The sequence below is a fragment of the Oryctolagus cuniculus genome, chromosome 9 (assembly GCF_051225735.1).
Source record: "Oryctolagus cuniculus isolate XC-2025 breed Fujian yellow rabbit chromosome 9, ASM5122573v1, whole genome shotgun sequence".
In the NCBI taxonomy this organism is placed as follows: domain Eukaryota; kingdom Metazoa; phylum Chordata; class Mammalia; order Lagomorpha; family Leporidae; genus Oryctolagus; species Oryctolagus cuniculus.
This window is the reverse complement of record NC_142875.1, coordinates 116,490,753-116,512,606: the sequence shown is the minus strand read 5'-3', so window position 1 is coordinate 116,512,606 and position 21,854 is coordinate 116,490,753. Positions and strand designations below refer to the sequence as shown.

The 21,854-nt window shown below is 39.8% G+C and overlaps 3 protein-coding genes across 5 annotated transcripts in view; 2 read left to right on the top strand and 1 right to left on the bottom strand.

Moving 5' to 3' along the window:
- Positions 1-15,568, top strand: part of LOC149124736 (uncharacterized) — a 273,153-nt gene extending 257,585 nt beyond the window's left edge. For both annotated transcript variants that reach the window (XR_016212994.1, XR_016212991.1), the window contains one exon: positions 15,240-15,568. The gene's annotated coding sequence lies outside the window, so the exon portion shown is untranslated. The remainder of the gene's footprint in view (positions 1-15,239) is intronic.
- Positions 13,581-14,480, bottom strand: CAPZA3 (capping actin protein of muscle Z-line subunit alpha 3). The gene has a single exon (XM_002712738.6). It carries the CDS (start codon positions 14,478-14,480, stop codon positions 13,581-13,583), a length of 900 nt encoding a protein of 299 aa, XP_002712784.1.
- A 1,174-nt stretch (positions 15,569-16,742) lies between the features above and the next one.
- PLCZ1 (phospholipase C zeta 1) overlaps positions 16,743-21,854 on the top strand; it is a 72,220-nt gene continuing 67,108 nt past the window's right edge. For both annotated transcript variants that reach the window (XM_089303892.1, XM_089303891.1), the window contains exon 1: positions 16,743-16,877. In XM_089303892.1, coding sequence (XP_089160018.1) covers positions 16,743-16,877 — 135 coding nt within the window. The remainder of the gene's footprint in view (positions 16,878-21,854) is intronic.

The window sequence follows — 21,854 nt, the reverse complement described above, 5'->3', positions numbered from 1 at the left end:
AAATCTTTGTAGAAGTAGACTTTATCCAAGAATGAGGTAGAAAAGGAGAAAAGGATCAAGTAAATGTAGGATGTACTCATTAAGAATGCTCAGCTTTGCCTACTAAAAGACATGTCTATGGGATTTCTCCTTTTTTTCATTAATAAGTTGTCCTTGATACTTCATAGTCACTGTGTTTATAAATGGTAGCAGCGAGGTCAGTCTACTGGCTGTCCAGTTGAGTGGTTTTCCTAGTTTTTTATAAAAGTAATAGGGGAGACAGAGGTAGAGCCAGAGAGAGAGAGAGAGAGAGAGGGAGAGAGAGAAAGAGATTTTTCCATCTGCTGATTCATTCCCCAAATGACTACAACAGCCAGGGCTGGGCCAATCTGAAGCCAGGAGCTTTTTCTGGGTCTCCCATGTGAGTGCGGGAGACCAAGGACTTGGGTCATCCTCCATTGCTTTCCCAGGAGTTGAACCAGCACCCAAATGGGATGCTGGTGCTGCAGGCAGCAATATAACCACAGCATCGGCCCCCCTACAATTTTTCTTATGCTGACCCAATATACAGCCATAGCCTCCTCCTTCCAGGTTCCAGTGGCCACTCCCAAATCTGGTTCTAAACTACTTTCATGTTACTTCACTGCCCCTGACTCCCCATGTCTTTGTTGATAATCCTTTCATTATGCCTTCTCTGAGTTATTCAACTTGTATTTGTCATCTGTTTCCTCTTGAAACCCAGATTTATTAAATTTGGAAGAAAACTCTTGTCATTGGAACCTCCTTAAGGAATTGCTTTCCACATGCTATATAATAAGACATAAAGAATGAGTTGTCAAGAAAATGTAGAGTCATGGAATTATATTCTGATTATGTGCCAGGCACTATGATAGTTATTTAAAATGCAAAGCTATACACTCATATCAGTAGCATCTGTAAATTAGAATTCCTGAAAAGTGGAGAACTTGGTTGGATTGAGGTATGATGTTCTCAGAAACTTTCTCTTGTCTTTGGGAAATATTTTATATATATTATATATATATATGTATTCTGACTCAAATTTTTATGGATTTCCACTACAGTCTATTTGAATGAAAAGAAAACTCTCCTTTAGTCTATTAAAGAAAATAGGACAAACACAATATGTAATATTCAAGTTAGATACACAGTAACAAGTTAAAAATTCACATTTAGGGAATGTAGGAAACATTTCAATAAGGCGATTGGAGCAGGCTTCTTGGGAAAGGTGCTGGAAGTCCAGTGTAGTCAATGTAGATCGATGGAAAAGATAGAGACACTCAGATTATGGAAGACTTTGGAATGCTAAGCTAGGGAATTGAAGTGTATACCATGGTCAATAGATGTTGGTAAAAGTGTTTGATCCAGACTGGTAGTAACATCAGTGAGTAAGCAGTTGAAGTCTTTGGAAATTAATTTAGAATAACCTCATAGAATAGATTGGAGGTAAAAAGAGGAAGAAATGAAGGTAGATCAGGTAGTGGACTTGATAAGTAGAAATAACAGTATTATTAGGGTGACCTGGTAATAAAGAAGAAAAATATTTGCAGGGATACAAATAAGATGACTCAATGACTATTTAGTATCAATAAATGGAAGAATAAGTTAAGAATAGCTGAAGTTTTACTATTAATATTTATTTATTTGAAAATGACAGGTGAAGAAATAAAGAGATCTTCCATCCTTTGGTTCACTTCCCAAATGACCAAAATGTCTGGGGCTGGGTGAGGCAGCAAAAACCAGGAGCCTGAAAATCCATTTGTGTCTCCCATGTGGGTAGCATGTTCTCAGGAACTTTGGACATCTGCTGCTGCTTTCTCAGGCACATTAGCAGAGAGGTGGATTGGAAGCAGAGAAGCTGGACTTGAACTGGCTCTCTGAAATGGGATGCCAATATTTTAGTCGGTGATTTAACTTACTGTGCCAAGAAATCAGCTCATCTGTTTTTAATCTGGAATGACAAGATAAAAAGTAGAAGAAGAAACATGTTTGGAAGTCATGAGGGAAGAGAAAAAGTTGCATATGTCATAAAAAGATGAAAGATTTGTCTACTTAATAGTAAGCCACGGAGAGAGAGTGCTAGAATTTTACTTTTGTACCTGGTGAATGGTGTGACAAACCATGGTTGCTTAAAACCTTAGTGAATGAGGAGCCGGCACTGTGGCACAGTAGATTAATCCTCCACCTGCAGCGCCGGCATCCCATATGGGTGCTGGTTCTAGTCCCGGATGCCCCTCCTCCCATCCAGCTCTCTGCTATGGCCTGGGAAAGCAGTAGAAGATGGCCCAAGTCCTTGGGCTCCTGCACCCACATGGAAGTGCCTGGCTCCTGGCTTTGGATCAGCGCAGCTCCAGCCAACTGGGGAGTGAACCAGTGGATGGAGGACCTTTCTCTTTGTCTCTCCCTTTCACTGTCTGTAACTCTACCTCTCAAATCAATAAATGAAAATCTTTAAAAAATTTCAAAAAATAATTAAAATAACCTTAGTGAATGAGGATGATATGCAGAGATACTCAATATCACTAATCATGAGGGAAATATAGGTGAAAGCTATTTCAAGATATCACTTCATACTAGGATGGCTATTTTAAAAGTGAAATGAAGAGCGAAACTAAAAGTAGGGTGGATGTGAAGAAATTGGATACTTTTACATTATTGGTGCAGCCAGTATGGAAAATGGTATGATGGTTCTTCAAGGTATTAAAAATAGAACTACCATGTGATTCAAGAAAAAAAAATTTGAAGAAATATCTGAATCCCCATGTTTGTTGGCGATATTATTCCTAGGAACCAATATATGGAAGTAACATAAGTATCCACTGATAGAATGAATAAAGAAAATGTGGTACATACATACATACAAACAAATATTATTTAGCCTGAAATAAGAAAGAAGTTCTACTATTTGTGACAATATGGATAAAGCTAGAGGATGTTATAGTAAACAGAATAAGCTAATCACAGAAGGAGATGTACTGTGTGGGTCCACTTATACTGAGGGACATAAAATAGTCAAACTCAGTAACAGAGTAGCATGGGGGTTGTCAAGGGAAAGTCAAGTTCATTGATGGATAGAGTGTCTGTAATGCAAGATGAGTAAGTTCTAGATGTCTGCTGTACAACTTATACCTATAGATAACCCCATGGTATTATGTACTTTAAGACATATTGAAAGGACAGATCTCATGTTCAGTATTCTTATTAAAAACCCACAAAAGTATATAAGGAAGTTTTTAAAGTGCTGAATATGCTTAGTAACTTGGTCATGGTGATAGCATCACCGGTATAGTATCACTGGTATATGCCTATGTACAAACTCATCAGGTCATATACATTAAATGTGTGTAATTTTGTATGTTAATTATACCTCAATAAGGACAAAAAACAGGATGGAGAACTAAATTTTGGAAGGTGTCTATGTTTGGGTGTGGCATAGAGTGGAGGAGGAAACATGAAAAGAATTAGAGGAGGGATAAGTGAATATTCAAGTGCAACTGAGGAAATAAGTTTTTAAAGTTTCCATGATGATAGCTGAGGAATGGCTTTTGGAATGGGCAATTATGATATTGAAAACTTATCTATTTATTTGAAAGGTGGTGAGGGGGAAAGGGAGAGAGAAGGAGAGGGAGAGAGAGAGAAATTAATCTTCCACCTGCTGATTCAGTCCCCAAATGCCCACAACTACCAATGCTGGGCCAGGCCAAAATCAGGATTCCAGAGGTTAGTCTGTATCTCATGTAGATAGCAGGGATCCAACTACTTGAGCCATCATCTACTGCCTCCCATGGTGCGCATTCGCAGGAAGCTGAATTAGAAGTGGACTAGGCAGGGCACAAGGATGCAGGCATCCAAAGCAGTGACTTAATCAGTGTACCCAATGTCTACCCTGATAATGCTGTTCTTTAAGGTTTATGATTTACTTATTTATTTATTTTAAAGGCAGAGTGAAGGAGGAAATAGAATGAGGAGGGGAGGGAAGGGGAGGGAGAGAGGGAGAGGGAGAGAGGGAGAGAAGGAGAGGGAGAGAGAAAGAGAGAGAGAGAGAAACTTCACCTATCCACTAGTTCACTTCCCAAATGACCTTAGCAGCTAACCCAAGAGCCAGGAACTCCAACCTAGTCTGCCATATGAGTTGAAGAGGCTCAAATACTTGGGACATCTTCTGTTGTTGTTTTTCCAGGTGCATGAGTAGGGAGCTGGCTTGGAAGCACAACAGCTGAGACTTGAACCAGCACTCTGATATAGGATGCTGGCCTCACAAGAGGCGGCTTAATCCACTTGCCACAATGCCAGTCCCGAGAATGAGCTTTAATTAAACTGTTGGAAGAGGATCCAGAAGGCGCATTAAGGCAGCAGTGATAGAGTAGAAACTGTGTGTTTTGAAGTGTGACAGATCTGAATTGGAATTCTGGTTCTGTCTCTTACCAGCTATGTCAGTTTGGCTAAATTACTTTAAAATATTAGTTTCCCATGATGTAGAAAAATAATTCCCAGTTGTATGATTCTTCTAAAGATTTGATGAGGCAGGTGAAATTTCATTGGCCCAGCATTGGTAGTTGTGGGCATTTGGGGACTGAACCAGCAGGTGGAAGATTAATTTCTCTCTCTCTCCCTCTCCTCTCTTCCTTTCCCCCTTACCACCTTAAAACTTGGCATACTCTTAATTAAATCTAATTCTTTAGGAAAAACTTCCGTGGTAAAGAAGCAGAAAACCAAAATAGTATGATAATCTTTTGAGAGTTTTGGTCATAAAGGACTTGAGAAATTTGTAAGAGAATTTATTTTAAGGAAACAGAGAAACCGCATGTTCACTGATAGGGAAGGGCCAGGAGAAAATAGATAAAGTAGAGTCAAGAATGAAAAAGGATGAGGCCAAGATGATGGTATAGCAACAGGATGTTCCATCATGCAGGGCAAAATAGTTAATTAGAAGAGGGGATACTTGGCCGGCGCCGTGGCTCACTAGGCTAATCCTCCGCCTTGCGGCGCCTGCACACCGTGTTCCAGTCCCGGTTGGGGCGCCGGATTCTGTCCCGGTTGCCCCTCTTCCAGGCCAGCTCTCTGCTATGGCCCAGGAGTGCAGTGGAGGATGGCCCAAGTCCTTGGGCCCTGCACCCCATGGGAGACCAGGAGAAGCACCTGGCTCCTGCCTTCGGATCAGCGCGGTGCGCCGGCCATGGCAGCCATTGGAGGGTGAACCAATGGCAAAAAGGAAGACCTTTCTCTCTGTCCCTCTCTCTCACTGTCCACTCTGCCTGTCCAAAAAAAAAAAAAAAAAAAAAAAAAGAGGGGATACAAACTGGCAACAGAGCTGTGAGAAATTCCTGCAGAGAAGCCCAGGAATCCAACAGAGGTTGGGCTGGTTCACACTGAGGGAGCAAAAAAGAAAGGGAAGCGGCGGAAGCCACACCCTCCAGCGAACCAGGTAAGAAAATGTGAGTCTGTGGAGCTGCAGATAGCAGCGGGTCGGGGAGCCTGGTAAACTGTGTTTGAATTTCCAAGTGGAAGAAAGAGCAGGTATAGGGGAAAAAACAAAGAAGTCGGGCACGCCCCGTCCATCTGTCCATCTATGTCTCCGCATTCCTCCCAAGGGGACCTGCAGCCCGCTGTGAGAAGCTGTATTGATTGTTTACATTTTCGAATGCAGGCAGGGGCTACTGCATTTGCTTCCCTTGCACATGCCCATCAATTGCAGGGGCCACCTCACAACAGCCCCCACCTGGGAACAAGGATCACAGTATTTCAGAGTAATTTCCTCTCCGCCATGCAAGCTGTACAACAAGGAAAAGTCTTACATATTGAAAACTTGAGCTCACTTCATGCACCAGAGAGAAGTGAGCCCTGCCCCTAGTCGTTGGGGGGTGGGGGGCTTAGTGCACCAGAGCTCTTGTACCCACCACCATCACAATGTAGACATGAGTAGGACTCCAGGAGGCAGGGCTGCATGCTTCCACCTGCAATGCACAGACACATAGCAGCTCATAGCAGAGGGAAATCTCACTACAAGCACAAAGACACAAAGAGAAAAGCAACCAGAAATGCCGAAAAACAGAGTAAAAACCCTGAATAAGAATAAAGAAGACACTATGAGCCAAGCAAAGGAACACCACAGCTCTTCAATAGTAGAAGCTGCAGAAGAAGAGATCAAGGATATACCAGAAAAGGAATTTCAGAAAATCATCAGATTACTTAGAATCAATCGGAAGCAAATTCGTGATCTAAAGGAAAAGTGCTCCCAAGAAATTGAGATAGTAAAGAGAAGTCAGAATGAAATACTAGAAATGAAAAATTCAATACATCAAATAAAAATGCAATGGAAAGGCTTAACAATAGAAAAGTGAGAAGAAAGGATATCACAATTAGAAGACAAATTTCTAGAAATAATACAGTGAGACCAAATAAAAGAAGTAGGATTTAGAAAATTAAAAATCACAGTTGGAGATCTACAAGATTATATCAAACAACCCAACATATGGATCCTAGGAATTCTGGAAGGCATGGAAAGAGAGAAAGGATAGAAGGCCTTTAAAAAAAGATTTATTTTATTTATTTGAAAGACAGAGTTGCAGAGAGAGAGGTAGAGCCAGAGAGAAAGGTCTTCCATCTGCTGGATCACTCTCTAGATGGCCGCAATGGCCGGAGCTGTGCCGATCTGGAGCCAGAAGCCAGGAGCTTCTTCCAGGTCTCCCACATGGATGCAGGGGCCCAAGGACTTGAGCCATCTTCTACTGCTTTCCCAGGCCATAGCAGAGAGCTGGATCAGAAAAGGAGCAGCTGGGACTAGAACCAACACCCATATGGGATGCCGGCGCTTCAGGCCAGGTTGTTAACTCACTGCACCACAGCACTGGCCCTAGAAGGCCTTTTTAATGAAATAATAACTTGGGCTGGCACTGTAGTGCAGTGGGTTAATGCCCTGGCCTAAAGTGCCGGCATCCCATATGGGCGCCTGTTCGAGACCTGTCTGTTCCACTTCCGATCCAGTTCCCTGCTATTGTCTGGGAAAGCAGTAGAAGAAGGCCCAAGTCCTTGGGCTCCTGCACCTGCGTAGAAGCCCCAGAAGAAGCTCCTGGCTTCGGATCAGCACAGCTCCGGCCACATTTGTCTTTCCAGTTCATGGAACTTTCTCTAGGATTGATCATATGCTAGGCCATAAAGCAAGTCTCAGTAAATTCAAAAAAAAATGAAATCATACCATGCATCTTCTTGGATGACAATGCAATGAAGCTGGAAATAAACAACTCAAGAATCTGTACATCATATGCAAACACATGGAGAAGAGCAGCAGATCATAGAAGAAATCAAAAGAGAAATCAAAAATTTATGGAAACAAATGAGGATGACAATACAGCATACCAAAATGTGTGGGATACAGCAAAAGCAGTGTTAAGGGGAAAGTTTCTGGCAATTGGTGCCTACATCAAGAAACTGGAAATTCACCAAATAAATGAACTATCTATATACCTCATGGATCTAGATAAACAACAGCAAACCAAACCCAAAACTAGTAGGAGAAAAGAAATAATTAAAATTAGAGAAGAGACCAACAAAAATGAAACAAAAAAAAAATACAAAAGATCAGCAAAATGAAGAGCTGTGGTTTTTTTTTTTTTTGAAAAAATAAACAAAATTGACACACCATTGGCCCTATTAACCAAAAAAATGAGAGAAGACCCAAACCAATAAAATTACATATAAAATGGGAAATGTAACAACAGACACCACATAAATAAAATGAATCGTCAGAAATTACTACAAAGAGCCGTATACCAACAAACTAGGAAACCTAGAGAAATGGATTGATTCCTAAACACATACAACCTACCTAAACTGAGCCATGAAGACGTAGAAAATGTAAACAGACACATAACCAAGACAGAAACTGAATCAGTAATAAAGACCCTCCCAACAAAGAAAAGCCCAGGACCAGATGGCTTCACTGCTGAATTTCAGGTGCACACATATGGGATGCTGGTGTTGCAAACAGTGACTTTACCAGCAATGCCACAACATTGGCTCAACTTGCTACTCCACAATGCCAGCCCCTATAAGAGATCTTTTTGAAAGTCTTTTAAATTTTTTTTAAAAGATTTATTTATTTATTTTAAATCCAGTGTGTGTGTGTGTGTGAGAGAGAGAGAGAGAGAGAGAGAGAGAGAGAGACACAGACAGACAGAGGAGGAGAGAGGCGGAGAGAGACAGAGAGAAAGAGATCTTCCATCTGCTGATTCACTCCCCCAAATGGCCACAATGGCCAGGGCTGAGCCAGGCTGAAGCCAGGAGCCAGGAGTTTCTTCCATGTCTCCCATGTTGACTCAGGAGCCCAAGGACCTGGGCCATCTTGTGCTGGCTTCCCAGGTGCATTAACAGGGAGATGAATTGCAAATGGAGCGGCTGGCACTCAAACAGTCACACACATGGATGTTGGTGTTGCAGGCAGTGACTTTGCCTGCAATGCCACAATGTTGGCCCCTAAAGCCTGTGTCTTCTTAATGAAAAAAAAAATGAAATCATTTGCTTTGTGAAGCAAAGATGGAGAAGTAGAGCTTAAGTGGAATTTAGAAACATGTGAAAGCACATGATGAAAAAGACAACAGGGGAACCGGCGCTGTGGCTTAGTGGACAAAGCCACCACGTGCAGTGCCAGCATCCCACATGGGCGCTGATTCGAGTCCTGGCTGCTCCACTTCCCCATCCAGCTCTCTGCTATGACCTGGGAAAGCAGCAGTAGTAGATATCCCAAATCCTTGGGTCCCTGTACCCAGTTGAGAGTCCCGGAAGAAGCTCCTGGCTCCTGACTTCGGATCAGCCTAGCCCTGGTTATTGTTGCCAGCCCTCTCATTCTCCCTCCCTCCCTCTCTCTGCCTCTGCCACTGCCTCTCTGTAACTCTGCCTTTCAAATAAATAAATAAATCTTTAAAAAAATGACAATAGGTCTTAATAGAAAAGAATAAAACAATTTCTCACCAGGAGTGAGAGCTTGGTGGCTGAAGTACTGAAGTAAAGCTGGTGTAGAGCTCACTAGCATTTCGGGAAAGGTGTTCTGGGAGCCCCTTAGGTGAGGGCATAGGAAATCCTAAGTAGATGCTATATTCCCCAAGTCAAGCTGCAGGATCTGAGAGATCTTATGAGAAGATCGAGGAGATCTGGCCAAAAACTTGGCTGCATTGCAGTGAACTGGAATCTTTTATACTGAGTCACTAAAATTTAATTAACTATGGGTAAGGTCTTTCTAAAATTTAGAACATCCAAGTATTTGAACCTGAGCCCTGTTTGCTTGATTATTCTCAAATTGTGTGATATGTAGATATGATGATATGGACCACGCTCTGCTGCTTTGCCAGGCACGTTAGCAGGGTCTGATAGAGCAGCCACCACTGAAATTTTTGCTCAGATGTGAGATGTGAGATGCCAGCCTCACAGGTACCACAATGCTGGCCCACGAAGCTACCTTTAACTTCATGTTGGAGGAGGTGTTAGTGTATGTCCAAGAACAGCAGAGCTGAGGGACACAGGCCTCCTTCAACAATGTCTGAACAGAACACAAGGGACTACTCAGGTCACCTTCTGAACCAGCCCCTATGAAAAAGGTGGAAAATCTTAGATAATCTTAAAATTTAAACAAAAACATGGCTTTTGAGGAACTTGATTTTCTTATTTAATGCAAGAGAAATCTATTTCCATTTGGAGCAAGGAGCAAAGGTTTTCATTGGAGCAGGAGGAACCTTATAACAACTTAGAATGTAATCAGCTGCCTTGGAATAAGGACTAATGACCTCAGTGCTGGGAATCTGTAGTGGAATGTGTGGTTCCTGAGGAAAAGTCAACACTGGTGGTTTATAAAACTCACAAGGCCTTACACCTTCCATGCATCACATCTTTGTTGTGCTTGTTAAATTTTTCATTTATTCATTCATTCAAGTGTCTGTCATATGACAGACAATAATGGAACTATTTGGGATAGACAGGGTCACATTCTAATGGAATTATTTTTGGAAGTGGAATTAGGTTAAGAGAATGTTAGAATGACTTTAAACAAATCAATCTTAATTTTATTGTATACCACAATAGCCTCTCAAGATTGGAGATACTTTGTGTGTAAGTTTTTATATACCTAGGCATGTGTGTATATATAGTCATAATGTGGATGTAATTGTGTGTATGTGTGTTTCTTATAAGTGACGGGGAATAAGTAGTAACTAGATTTTCTTGGCTATGCCAGTCTCTATATAAAGAAAATAACTACCAAGTAATATTCTTGTGTGAATGCTTTCTGTATAATGTGTTGTAAGTTAATAGAATGCATTGCTTTGGTTTTGTGTTGTTTTAAGTTTTGTTTGTTGCTCATTAAAAAAAAAAATTGGTGTTTAATGTCCAGATTACTGTGGTAAGCTGGACACTCTCTTAATGCTACTAAAAAGATTATAAATTTGTTAAATTCTTTCTAGAAAGCAAGATGACAATGTGTAGGAGGAACATTAATATCTTCATATTTTTGATATGCAAAATTTTGGGGAATTTAAGAGAAATAATCCATAGTGTGTGCAAATAATGGTTCACTATTACATAATTTATAACAGAAATGAAATGTTAAAAACTTAAATTATATATGAATAGAGAAATGAGTTGTCTTGTTATGGTGAATATGCTGTATGAATATCATGTAAATAATTAAATTTATGAGCTCAAGGAGGATATAATGACATGAGACAATGTTTATGATACATGCATTATGTAAAGAATAATATACATTTTATATGCTGTGTATTCTTAATATTTACAACAATTTCATAAAATTAGATGGAAGAAAATAGGCCAAAATTCTTTATACTTTAATCATGTTCCTCAATTTATACATGTGACATTTTATATCCAGCAATATCAATAAATATTATTTCTAAAAGTTCCGTGTTATAACTGGAGATAAATGCCTCTGTAATTGTCCATAAACCATTGAGCCGTTTCCCAGAGGGATGTAAAACCTCAACACTTATGCACATAACCATAATATGAATTCAAAGTTTTGCTAAATGAGTCATCAGATGGATGACTATATTTTAGTGCTAAGATAGCAATTTTCTTTTTTGTGTTGCTTTAGGAAGTTTTATCTTACCTTTGTTATGTGGTAAATGGAGACTTGTCTTTGTTTTGTGCATGGGGAGTCCAGTAAATAGTAGGAATGGTCTTCATTGAGCAATGGTTTTGTATGAAAAGGTTGTAAGTAAATAGAAAGCAGAGACATGCTATTTTCAGGTTGGGGCAATGTGGGGAGCAACTCGGACTAGACTAAGTTATTGGAATTAAGACTTATTCTATGCATCTGCTCTCCCACAATATGGCGCTGGGAGAGGAGTAAGCAACTTCTACACAGCTGCCTCTCGCCAATTTGATTGAGCTGCAGGAGCTGATCTTCCTCCTGATTGGAGGAGAGCAGCGTGCTCGGCATGTGGGTAGCAGAGTTGGGATTGGTGGAAGAGGACTATAAAGGAGGAGAGAGACAACATGCACCAGGAACATCCGGATAACATCTGAGCAGCCCCCGAGAGAGCCGGCCGGCGGTGTGCCACTCCCTCGCGGAAGTGGGGAAAGTGGCAGGGGGAGTCGCCCTTCCACGGAGGTGGAAGGATCGGCAGCTAACCTGGGAAGGACCAGCAGCAATCCTGGGGAGGGCCGAGCAGGCAAAAGAACAACGCAGGGTCCTGTGTCATTCCTCCATGAAGAGGGGGAGCGACAGGGCAATATGTTTTAAAATGTGGACCTGAGATCATCAGGGTCACCTCTAGTTCTTGTTTAAAAAAATGTAGGTTTTCCAACCTACTAAATCAGAATCTGAAGATGAACCCTGGTACTTTGTATTTTTTTAAAAAAATGCCCCGGTGAATTCTTCTGAGATTCTTTAAGCGCTACCAGTTGGGGAAGAGAGATTTGAGTTTTAGAAGTTTGTGGTGGAATCTTGTCTACTCCAGTGTTTATTACGAGGAAGAAATGAATGAACCTGAATTACAGAGAACCTTGCTTCCCAGATAAATCAGAATTGGGGAATGAGGCCTGCTGGCTGCTGTATTCTGATTGTATGAGTTTTAAATTTGGAGCTCATTGAAAGAGCAGACAAGAGTGGTGAGTATCATCTCTGGGAATGGTGATAGGGTGACTCTACAGGTGATATGTTTTACCCAAAATACAGCAGTTGCCATTTTCATTTCTTCTGGAGTATCCTTTAGGTGAGATACTTGCCCAACTCATTGTGTTCCTAATGAAGCAGGCCTCAAGGAAAAGCCCTGGAGAATGGCAATAGATTCAGGTTATGTGTCTGTACGCTATGATCTGAATGTCCGTGTCTCCCCCAGATTTCTATGTTGAAACATGTTTTTAACGGGTATGGTATTAGGAGGTGGGGCTTTGGGGTGTGATAAGGTCATGAAGTTGTAGTTCTCATGAATGGGATTGGTGTCCTTAAAACAGAGACTGTGAAGAGCTGCTTTGCACTTCCCACGATGTAAGGAAACAACAAGAAAGCACTTTGAGGAAATAGGCTGTCTTGGCCTCCCAGCCTCTAGACTGACTGATACATTTTTGTTGTTATAAGCTACCCAATTTATGATGTTTCAGAATAGTGGCCTGGACAGATGAGATACTATATATGTCTGGATGGCTCGAACAATCTTAGGTTCTTCTTAAGTAAAAGGAGAAAAATACTAGCAGCAGACTAATAAATTTCATGCAAAACACTTAGCACAAGGCTGGTTATGAAGCAAGCACTTATAAGAGTTTACAGTGATGGCTTCATATGAATTCAACTATATAGGAATGGGAGGTGAGTCTTTTTCAGTTGACTTAGAAGTCCATGCTAGTTATCAAACAAGGCCAAGGATTGGGAGCACTACTGAATTCTTGAGAGGGGGAGGGAAAGACTAGGACACAGTACAGCCAGGTTGACTCATAATACTTCATCTGAGTTAGATTTTTGATGTCTATTGATTTAATGGTACATTCAAACCTGATGTCATTTATTGCACTCAGTCCTTTCAGGGTTGGCCTGGGACTAAATCAAATTATGTGAAGCATCATTTGTGAAGAGATAGTCATCTGCATAACTTGGCAGTTCCAAATAAAGTCAACACTCACTCCCCTCTGCACACTTGCCCACCCCAAAGCAGTAGATAGCCTAATCCTGGCCACCTGAAACATTGCATGTCTGTTTCAGTTCCAAAGAAAGTCAAAAATCATTCCTACACACACACACACACACACACACACAGATACACACATACAGCAATGCATAGCCTAACCCTGGCCACCTGTATAACATTTCTGGATGCCACATTCTATGAAGCTATTTTAGGTTCTAACAAATATATCTGGTCTTGGCCTTTATGATCATCACCGTTGTGAAATATATCTACTCCACCCTTTCTTATCTGGTTAGTAAATATTTTCCGAATAAAATCAATTCTTAAACTTATCCCTCCTTAAACTTGCATTCACCATGGAATAAGTACATGTAGACTCTGCCCACCTTTGGGAAAATAACCATCAAACAGAAACAAGCACACGAGGTCTAGACAATTACCAGGAGCAATCCTTTATATTATCCAGTTGCACAGAACACTTCTGGAATAAATGACATATCCTAGTTTAGGATACATCACCAGATTCAGGTCAGAGAGTATCCTCTGCCAGTCAATAAGAGTGCGGGTCACTGGAAGATCCCTTCGAAGAATTCTTCGCAGGGCCTCATTTGATAACTCCTGTAATTCTTCTAAGACGGCAGCTTGAAATTTATTCTCTTGTTCTTCCACAAGCCTTGCAAAACTTAGAGCCAGTTGTGCTTGGTTAACCACTTCCAAGCTTTCTTTGAGATCTTTGGAAATTTCCACATGAAGGTTGACACACCTGAAGTAGTGAGCTTGCACGAAGATTCTTCCTGTTACTTGGGTTAGAAATGGATTTACTTGGAAAATCCATTTAGATTTCCAAAGGCCATTCCAGCAGTCTCCTGTTTCATAGTTGTGATCCTCAATGCAAGCTATCAAGAATTCCTTACTCTTGATGGTTTTCCTCAGTACGTTACAGTTTCCTGTTGGATAGTGATCATTCACATACAGTTTCAAGGCACACAAAACAACAGTTCTCAGGTACTCTGTCTCATTACGAATGATCCCGTGACTTTGGATGTCTTTCAGCTGGTTTTGAAGCAGGTCAAATTTGAAAGAAAGTTTGCTTTGATAGTCAAAAAATCGGTAGTCCCCAATGACGTTGTGGTGGGACAGGAGTACTGCGTTCCCATCAATGCTGAGCGGGACGGAGTATTTTTGGCAATGCTGGTGTCCTGCACACTCACCTTGATGGTGCATCAGTTTTTCATCTCGGATGAGCAGACAGAGATCATCAAAGGCATTTACAAATTCCCCTGGTGGAGCCTGTATCAACAGTCTGCGAATTACTCTTTCTTTCTCCTTCCTACTCAGAACGCTAAGTGCCATGTTTGGTTGCCACAGAAGCAAAGCTTCTGAAATCAACAGTCTTCAAAGGATGAGAAAACATTCCATGAGACAGCTTCCCATCAAGGTGTTAAACATTCAAGCTTAAGATTCTTATGTCCAACCATGAAAACAGGTGACCTGGGAAGCTAAGTTTCCTGATGAAGTCATAAAGAAGCTTTCTTTATGAGGTGTTGAATTTTTGATGATATCATAATGGTTGTTCAGACCAAAGGAAAAAAAAAATGCCTGTCACCTGATAGTGTGGTGCCCAGCCAAGCAGTGATATTTTGAAGATTTTAAGAACTTAGCCTCCTGAACAGATTTCTTCTAAAATGGTGGGTCTCTGTGTGCATTATATGCTGTCAGGGATTTAGAGCAGCAGCCTGGAGTTTTAGGAGAGTGTTTGACCATATGTGCAACTCCAGCAATGACAGTGGCATTGATTTTACTCCGGTCCTCTGAATAGCTGCCCAACCCCACTGGAAGCACATTATGATAAAGAGTTTGATGGTGTTAAACAAAATGGTGCAGATAAAACGAGATACATTGGCAGGTCGTGGAAGAATGCCAGACAGCAGTGCTGCACCTATAAACACTGTGGCTTTGGAGTGGTCGGAACATAAGCAAGAAGCCAACAAGTTTCAAGTGCAGAGTAGAGAGCAGGGACTACATTTTGTGCCTTTCAGTGGGGTTTAAGGATGAGCTTGCTTCAAAGACCTAAGACAGCAAACTATTGCGTTTTCTCTGCTTCCTCCCTAGATTGGTGACAGTGGCAACAGTTGACTATCAAGAAATTCCTCTCTTGCAGATGAGCCAAGTTAATTTATCCAAGACCTGTGACCATATCAAATGAAGGCAGAGTTGGAAACGAAGAGAACTGGCACAGCAGTTCTTGAAAATATGGACACAAAATATCCTTTTCTTTGTCTTTCTTCTTTTTCTTGATTTACCCCTCTGAAGCATCTGGAACATAAGCTTCTCTCATTTAAGTATGATATGTTCCTTCCACATATGTCCTGAACTTCTCTTTTTCCTGATATTTCTGACTTGTCTTTGTAAGAATGCAAACTTTGTCATATTAAGTCATACCCGTTGAATTTAAAGTTTTCTCATTAGTAATAACATTATGAAACTAAATAGAATTTTGAACAATTTTAAGGTATATATTTAATGATTTTATAGATTGTCATATTATTTCATTGCATTTTTAGTTTTTCAAAATGAACTGTCTTAGATTTTTGTAGGTTATCTGTGCATATGTAAACTTGTATGTAAATTTAATTATTTTAGCTTTCTATCTCATCATAATATACACTCTCTGTGATTTTAAAAATATTTTAAAAATACATGTATTTATTTGAGAGGTAGAGTTAGAGAGTGAGAGAGAGAGAGAGAGAGAGAGAGAGAGAGAGAGAGAAAGGTCTTGCATCAGCTGATTAACTCCCCAGATAGCTGTAGCAGCCAGAGCTGGGCCAATCTGAAGCCAGGAGCTTCTTCCAGGTCTCCCACGTGGGTGCAGGGGCCCCAGGACTTGGACCATCTTCTACTGCTTTCGCAAACCATTAGCAGAGAGCTATATGGGAAGAGGAGCAGCTGCGACACAAATTGGGGCCCAAATGGGATGCCAGTGTCTCAGGTGGAAGCCTAGCCCATTAGCCACAGCACTAGCCCCTTCTTAAATATTTTTGATGGCACTTAAATATTGCCTTTTTGGGACATGTGTATAACTGAACTTTTGACTAATGTAGTAATAATTATATCAATCATGGTTACTATATATTGGGCACTCAATAGTGGGAACTGTAATCAATTAGCTTATATGGACTCATGTAGAGTTTCTACCTACCTCAAATTGAATATTAATTTGTCCATTTTTCTGGCTGAGGGATCTGAAGCTGAGAGATGACATGAGGAGCGGGGCTGGACATTTAAGACCAGCTGCCTCCCATATACGTGCCTTCAGGCTGAAGATTGTAATAATGTTTTCACATATTTCTCTAGTATTAATTCTGTTTCTCAATTTTTACATTTTATTCTTCTATATTTTATTGTGCTATACCTTTTCTTACATTTATTGCAGCATAGTAACAATTAATTTTGTTTTAAATATTCTTTATCACACAGTTATTTTATTATTAACTTTAAGCACAAGATAGACTATCATTTTAAAAATAAAAAGATAGTACATTGAAAACAGATGAAGTATTCCTTTAAAAATTTTCAGTACCCAATGAAAAGTGTGAGAATTTCCTTAACATTTTTATGCTTCATACATGGTTTTTGTCGAAGATTCAGGATGACTTCAGAGGTGGAAAAATTACTGTAGAAAAAGCTCATAAGTTACTTGAAAAATTAGATATTCGATGCAGTTATATTCATGTGAAACATATTTTTAAGGTGAGAATGATATTTACCCCCTCTGTACCTCACCCTGGAAAGAATTTAATACAATTTAAGTAAATGTTAATAGCTACTCGGATGCTTTCTATAGAAAATACATATGAAAAATTAGTCTCTTAAGGATAAAAGGAACTAATTATGCTAATTATGCTCACAATCAAGATGAAGAGAACTTAGGTAGAAGATAATAGACAGTTTGTTAATAAAATTTGAAATAAAATCAGGCTACTGACTTAGAATAATTTCCTGGGTACATAGAAATACAGCATATAGGAATTTAGGATTGGTTGTATAATTATCAAAATAATATAAATGATGAAATGGTAAACTGATGGAATGTTAGTGATTTACAGAAGGCGTGAGAGAAGAAACTAAACCCAAAGCTACCAGAGGAAAGGAGTAATGAAGATTATGATTTAAAAATTAAAATAGAAAAAAAAGAAAAGAAAGGAAGAGTTTCTTGTTTTGTTTTTGAAAAGATTAAAAAAACACAAACCCTATATATGACTATGCAAAAAAGAGAGAAGACTCAAGATCAGAAATGAAAGAAAGATACTTTATAATTGGTCCTGCAGAAATAAAAAGATGTTACTATTAGTAATAACTAGAATCCCAGCAATCTGGACAACCTAAAAGAAAGAAGAGCTTCCCACAAACATACAACCTGCCAAGGCTGAATTAAGAAGAAATAGAAAACTTGGATATATTGAGAACAAGTAAGATGATTGGATTAGCAATCAGTCTCACAAATAAGTAGTACACCTCTAATAAAGAAAAACCCAGGACCAAATGAGTTCACAAGTGAATGTCGCTCCCCGTCTTCATGGAGGAACAACACAGGACCCTGCGCTGTTCTTTGTTCTGCTCGGCCTTCCCCGGGTTTGCTGCTGGTTCTTCCCGGGTTGGCTACCGACCCTTCCACCTCCGTGGAAGGGCGGTTCCCCCTAGCCACTTTCCCCACTTCCGCGGGGGAGCGGCACACCGCCGGCTGGCTCTCTCGGGGGCTGCACAGGTGTTCCTTCAGATAGATGTTCCTGGTGCATGTTGTCTCTCTCCTCCTTTATAGTCCTCTTCCACCAATCCTAACTCTGCTACCCACACGCCGAGTACGCTGCTCTCCTCCAATCAGGTCCTACAGTTTATTGGTTGAACTGGAGGCAGCTGTGTAGAAGCTGTTTCCTCTTCTCCCAGCGCCATATTGTGGGAGAGCAGATGCATAGAATAAGTCTTAATTCCAGTAACTTAGTCTAGTCCGAGTTGCTCCCCACAGTGAATTCTACCAAACATTTAAAGACTATTTAATGCCAATCCTTATTCAGAAAATGGAAGAAGAAATATTTCCAATGTCATTTTGTAAGGCCAGCATCATCCTAATATGAAAGCTAAACAAGGACACCACAAGAAAACTTCAGGTTGATGTTACTGATAAACATAGCGGCAAAATTTCTTGATAAGGTAGTAGCAAGCTGAATCTAATGGCACTTTAAGTAGCTCATACACTATGACCAAATGGGATCTATATCTGGCATGAGAGGATGGTTCATTTTGATATACCATATTAAAGAATGAAAAATAAAAATCACATGATCCTAGAATAATGCAAAAGTTGTATGTGAGCTAAATTGACATTCTGAAATTTGGTTCTTTTTTTTTTTATAGTCCTTGTCTATACTCTTGCAGAACAATGGCTTGTCTCCTTACTACTTGTAGAATTCTGTGTTTAGTGGAGGGTTAGGCTTGTGGCTATAAAGAAAATCATAAGTGTGTCATTATAAAAATTAAAGGAAAATTAGACAAAAAGGGAAGGGTGGGAATGAGGGAGGGGGAAGGGTAAGGTAGGAAGTATCATTATGTTTCTTAAAATAGCACATATGATGTATTTGAAGTTTGTCCCCTTTTTATTAATATAAATAATTTCAAAAATGCAGAAAAAGCATTTGACAAAATTCTATGGTGTTTCATGATTTAAAAAAACCATCCAAACAAAAATACTCACTACTTCAAGTGTGGAAAGAACTTACCTCAATACAGTAAAGGCCATCTTTGAATAGGCCACAGCTAATGTCATATTTAATGGTGAAAAACTGAAAGATTTTCTTCCTAGAATAGAACAGGGCAAGTATGCCATGACTACTTCTATTAAGCATAGTCCTGGGAGCACTAGCCAAACCAGTTAAGAAAAAGAAGTAAAAGTCATCCATATGAAAAGGCAGAAGTAAAAATTATGCTTATCTACAGATGGCATGATATTATACATAGACAACTCTAAAGACTTTGCCAGAAGCTATTAGAAATTTTTAAACAAAGTTAGTAAAATAGCAGGATACAAAATCCATATGAAAAAATCAGTTGTGCTTGTATACGGTAATAATGAACAAAAAAATCAAGAAAATAATCTCTCTTATGTTAGCATGAAAAATAAAATACTTAGGTATAAAGTTAACCAAGGAAACCCTTGTACCTTGTACACTAAAACTATAAAACATTGAGAAAAAAGTTTAAGACACAAGTAAATGGAAAGATATCCCATGTTCATACTTCCATGCCTTTGAAGGTAATTATAGATTTAGTGCAATCCCTATCAAAACCCAATGGCATTTATTTATTTATTTAAAAGGAAGCTGGAGAAAGATAAAGAGAATCTTCTCATTTGATGATTTATTTCCAAATGGCCACAAGATCTAGGACTAGGGCAGGTTGAAGCTGGGAGCTGGAAAGTCAATGCAGGTCTTCTATCGGGGTTGCAGGGACACAACTACTTAAGATATCACTGCTGCCTCCCAAGGTATGCATTAGCAGGAAGCTGGAATTGGGAGTAGAGCTGGGACTCAAAGGCAGGTACTCCTATATGGGACACAGGCACCTTAATTGCCATCTTAGCTGCTGGACCAAGTGGCGTCTCTGTCTTCTCGCTCTTCCATGAAAGTTTTAATAGAAATAGAAAATATGATCTTAAAATTCAGCTTCAACAACAGCAAAACATGCAGAGTAGCCAAAATAACTTTTAAAAAGAATACACTTGGTGGTATCACAAGTTCTTATTTCAAAATGTATTTAATAAGTGCAGATTCAAAACAGTATAATATGGACATAAAAACAGATACATACAGCAATGGAATGGAATAGAGAGCTGAGAAATATACCTATGCATATACAGGCAATTCATCTTTGATAGAGATGCTAAGAATATATCATGGCAAAAGGATAAATGGTATTAGAAAAACTGGATATCCACATGTGAAAGAATTAAGTTGGACTTGTTTCTCAGATCAAACACAACAATCAACTCAAAAGGCTTAGAGGTCACACCTGAAAGTTTAAGTCATTGGAGAAAAAATAGCACAAAATTTCTTGACATTGATCTTGGCAATGATTTCATAAATTTGACAGCAAAACACAGACAAGAAAAACAAAGGCTACCAAGTATATCTCAATAAAATGGTTTAAAAAGGTCAGAAAGAGGGAGCAGGTATGTCGTCTAATGGTTAAGACACCTTCATTTCATATTGGAGTGCTTGGGTTTGATGCCCACCTCTGGCTCCTCACTTTAGCTTCTTGATGATGTGAAACTTGGGATGCAGCAGTGACGGCTCAAGTATTCTGGTCCTTGCCACCCACGTGGGAGACCTGGATTGAGTTTCTGTATCCTGACTTTGACACCCTGGTCATTGCAGGCATCTGGTGGCTGAGTCAGTGGATTGGACACTTCCTCTTCTTCCGCTCAGGTTCAAAACTTGAAAACATTTTAAATAATCAAGAGAGAGGAAGTAGTCTGAAGAAATGTTTTCTTTCACTTTCACCAAAGGAGAAAATCATGCCAAAAATTCTCTTTGCTTAAAGAAAAACTGGTAGGAGGGGCACCTGTCTCAATTCTGCTGTTAGATAATTGAGGTCACAAACCAAGTCAGAAAAAAATCAAGTGTTTTAACTGAGTTTTGTTTCTAGAAGGTGACAAATTTCTTGGATTATCAAGTAAAAAATGCTGGACTACTGGCCAAGCTAGATAGTTAGGGACACAGCAATGCTGAATACAGGTGTGTTTCTGAAAGTGAGTATCCGGATAACACAATGTGTGCTCCAGTTGTTATCATGAACAGAAACTGGCGTCTGGTAACTTAACAAATTAACCTGCTATAGTATCCTGAATGCTGGCAGAGGCAGGCTTGTGGATAAGAGGAAAAGCACAGCTTGTTACTCCTCTTAGAGATAATGGTCGCCAGAGTATTAGTGTTTTGTGGCCATTTCTCCAGGCCCAAGTTCCCCCAGTGTGATATGAAGAACATCAGGAGACACAGCAAGTGGACTTTGTTACAGGAGATGGACCTCAGGCTCCTGGGGCCTTGGTCTTTTACAATGAGCAGTAGAGGACTGTCTGATATTTTCCTAGAGGTTGTTATTGGCATTTTAGGCTCTAGACGAATCTGCTTTTTCCTTTGGAGGGAGATGGTATCTTTATGAATGCTGTTTGCTATACAAACATCCTTGAAAAGCTAGCCCTGAAGAGAAGCAGTGGGTAGAAACACAGAAGCTCTGTAGAAAAGCATCTTTCAACAACCCTATCTCTGAGTACCTAAGTTTACAATCCACAAAAGGGAGGTTCAACAAAGAAAGGCTCTAATTCTCAGGAGACAGCAATAAATGATAAAATTTCACAGTATTTCTGTGAATCTAAGTAGTCTATACTATTGTGAGCTTTCAAAATTTTAGTGGTTTCTTATCTAATACCACATCTGAAGCACACAAGTTTTGTGAAAGATCTTAACGTGTAGGATTTCCCTCCCACTGGTATGTCCAAAAGGAAGACACAGTTATGCATTTTTGGATTTAATAAAATTCATATTCAACACAATATAGAAGCAGTAATACATTGAAATCATCAAACATGAAAAGTAGATGGTATCTGTTGTTTTTGGGTTGCTTTGAATTTTCTTCATGATAGTGGCATCTGAAGTACAACTGAATAAAACACATGCC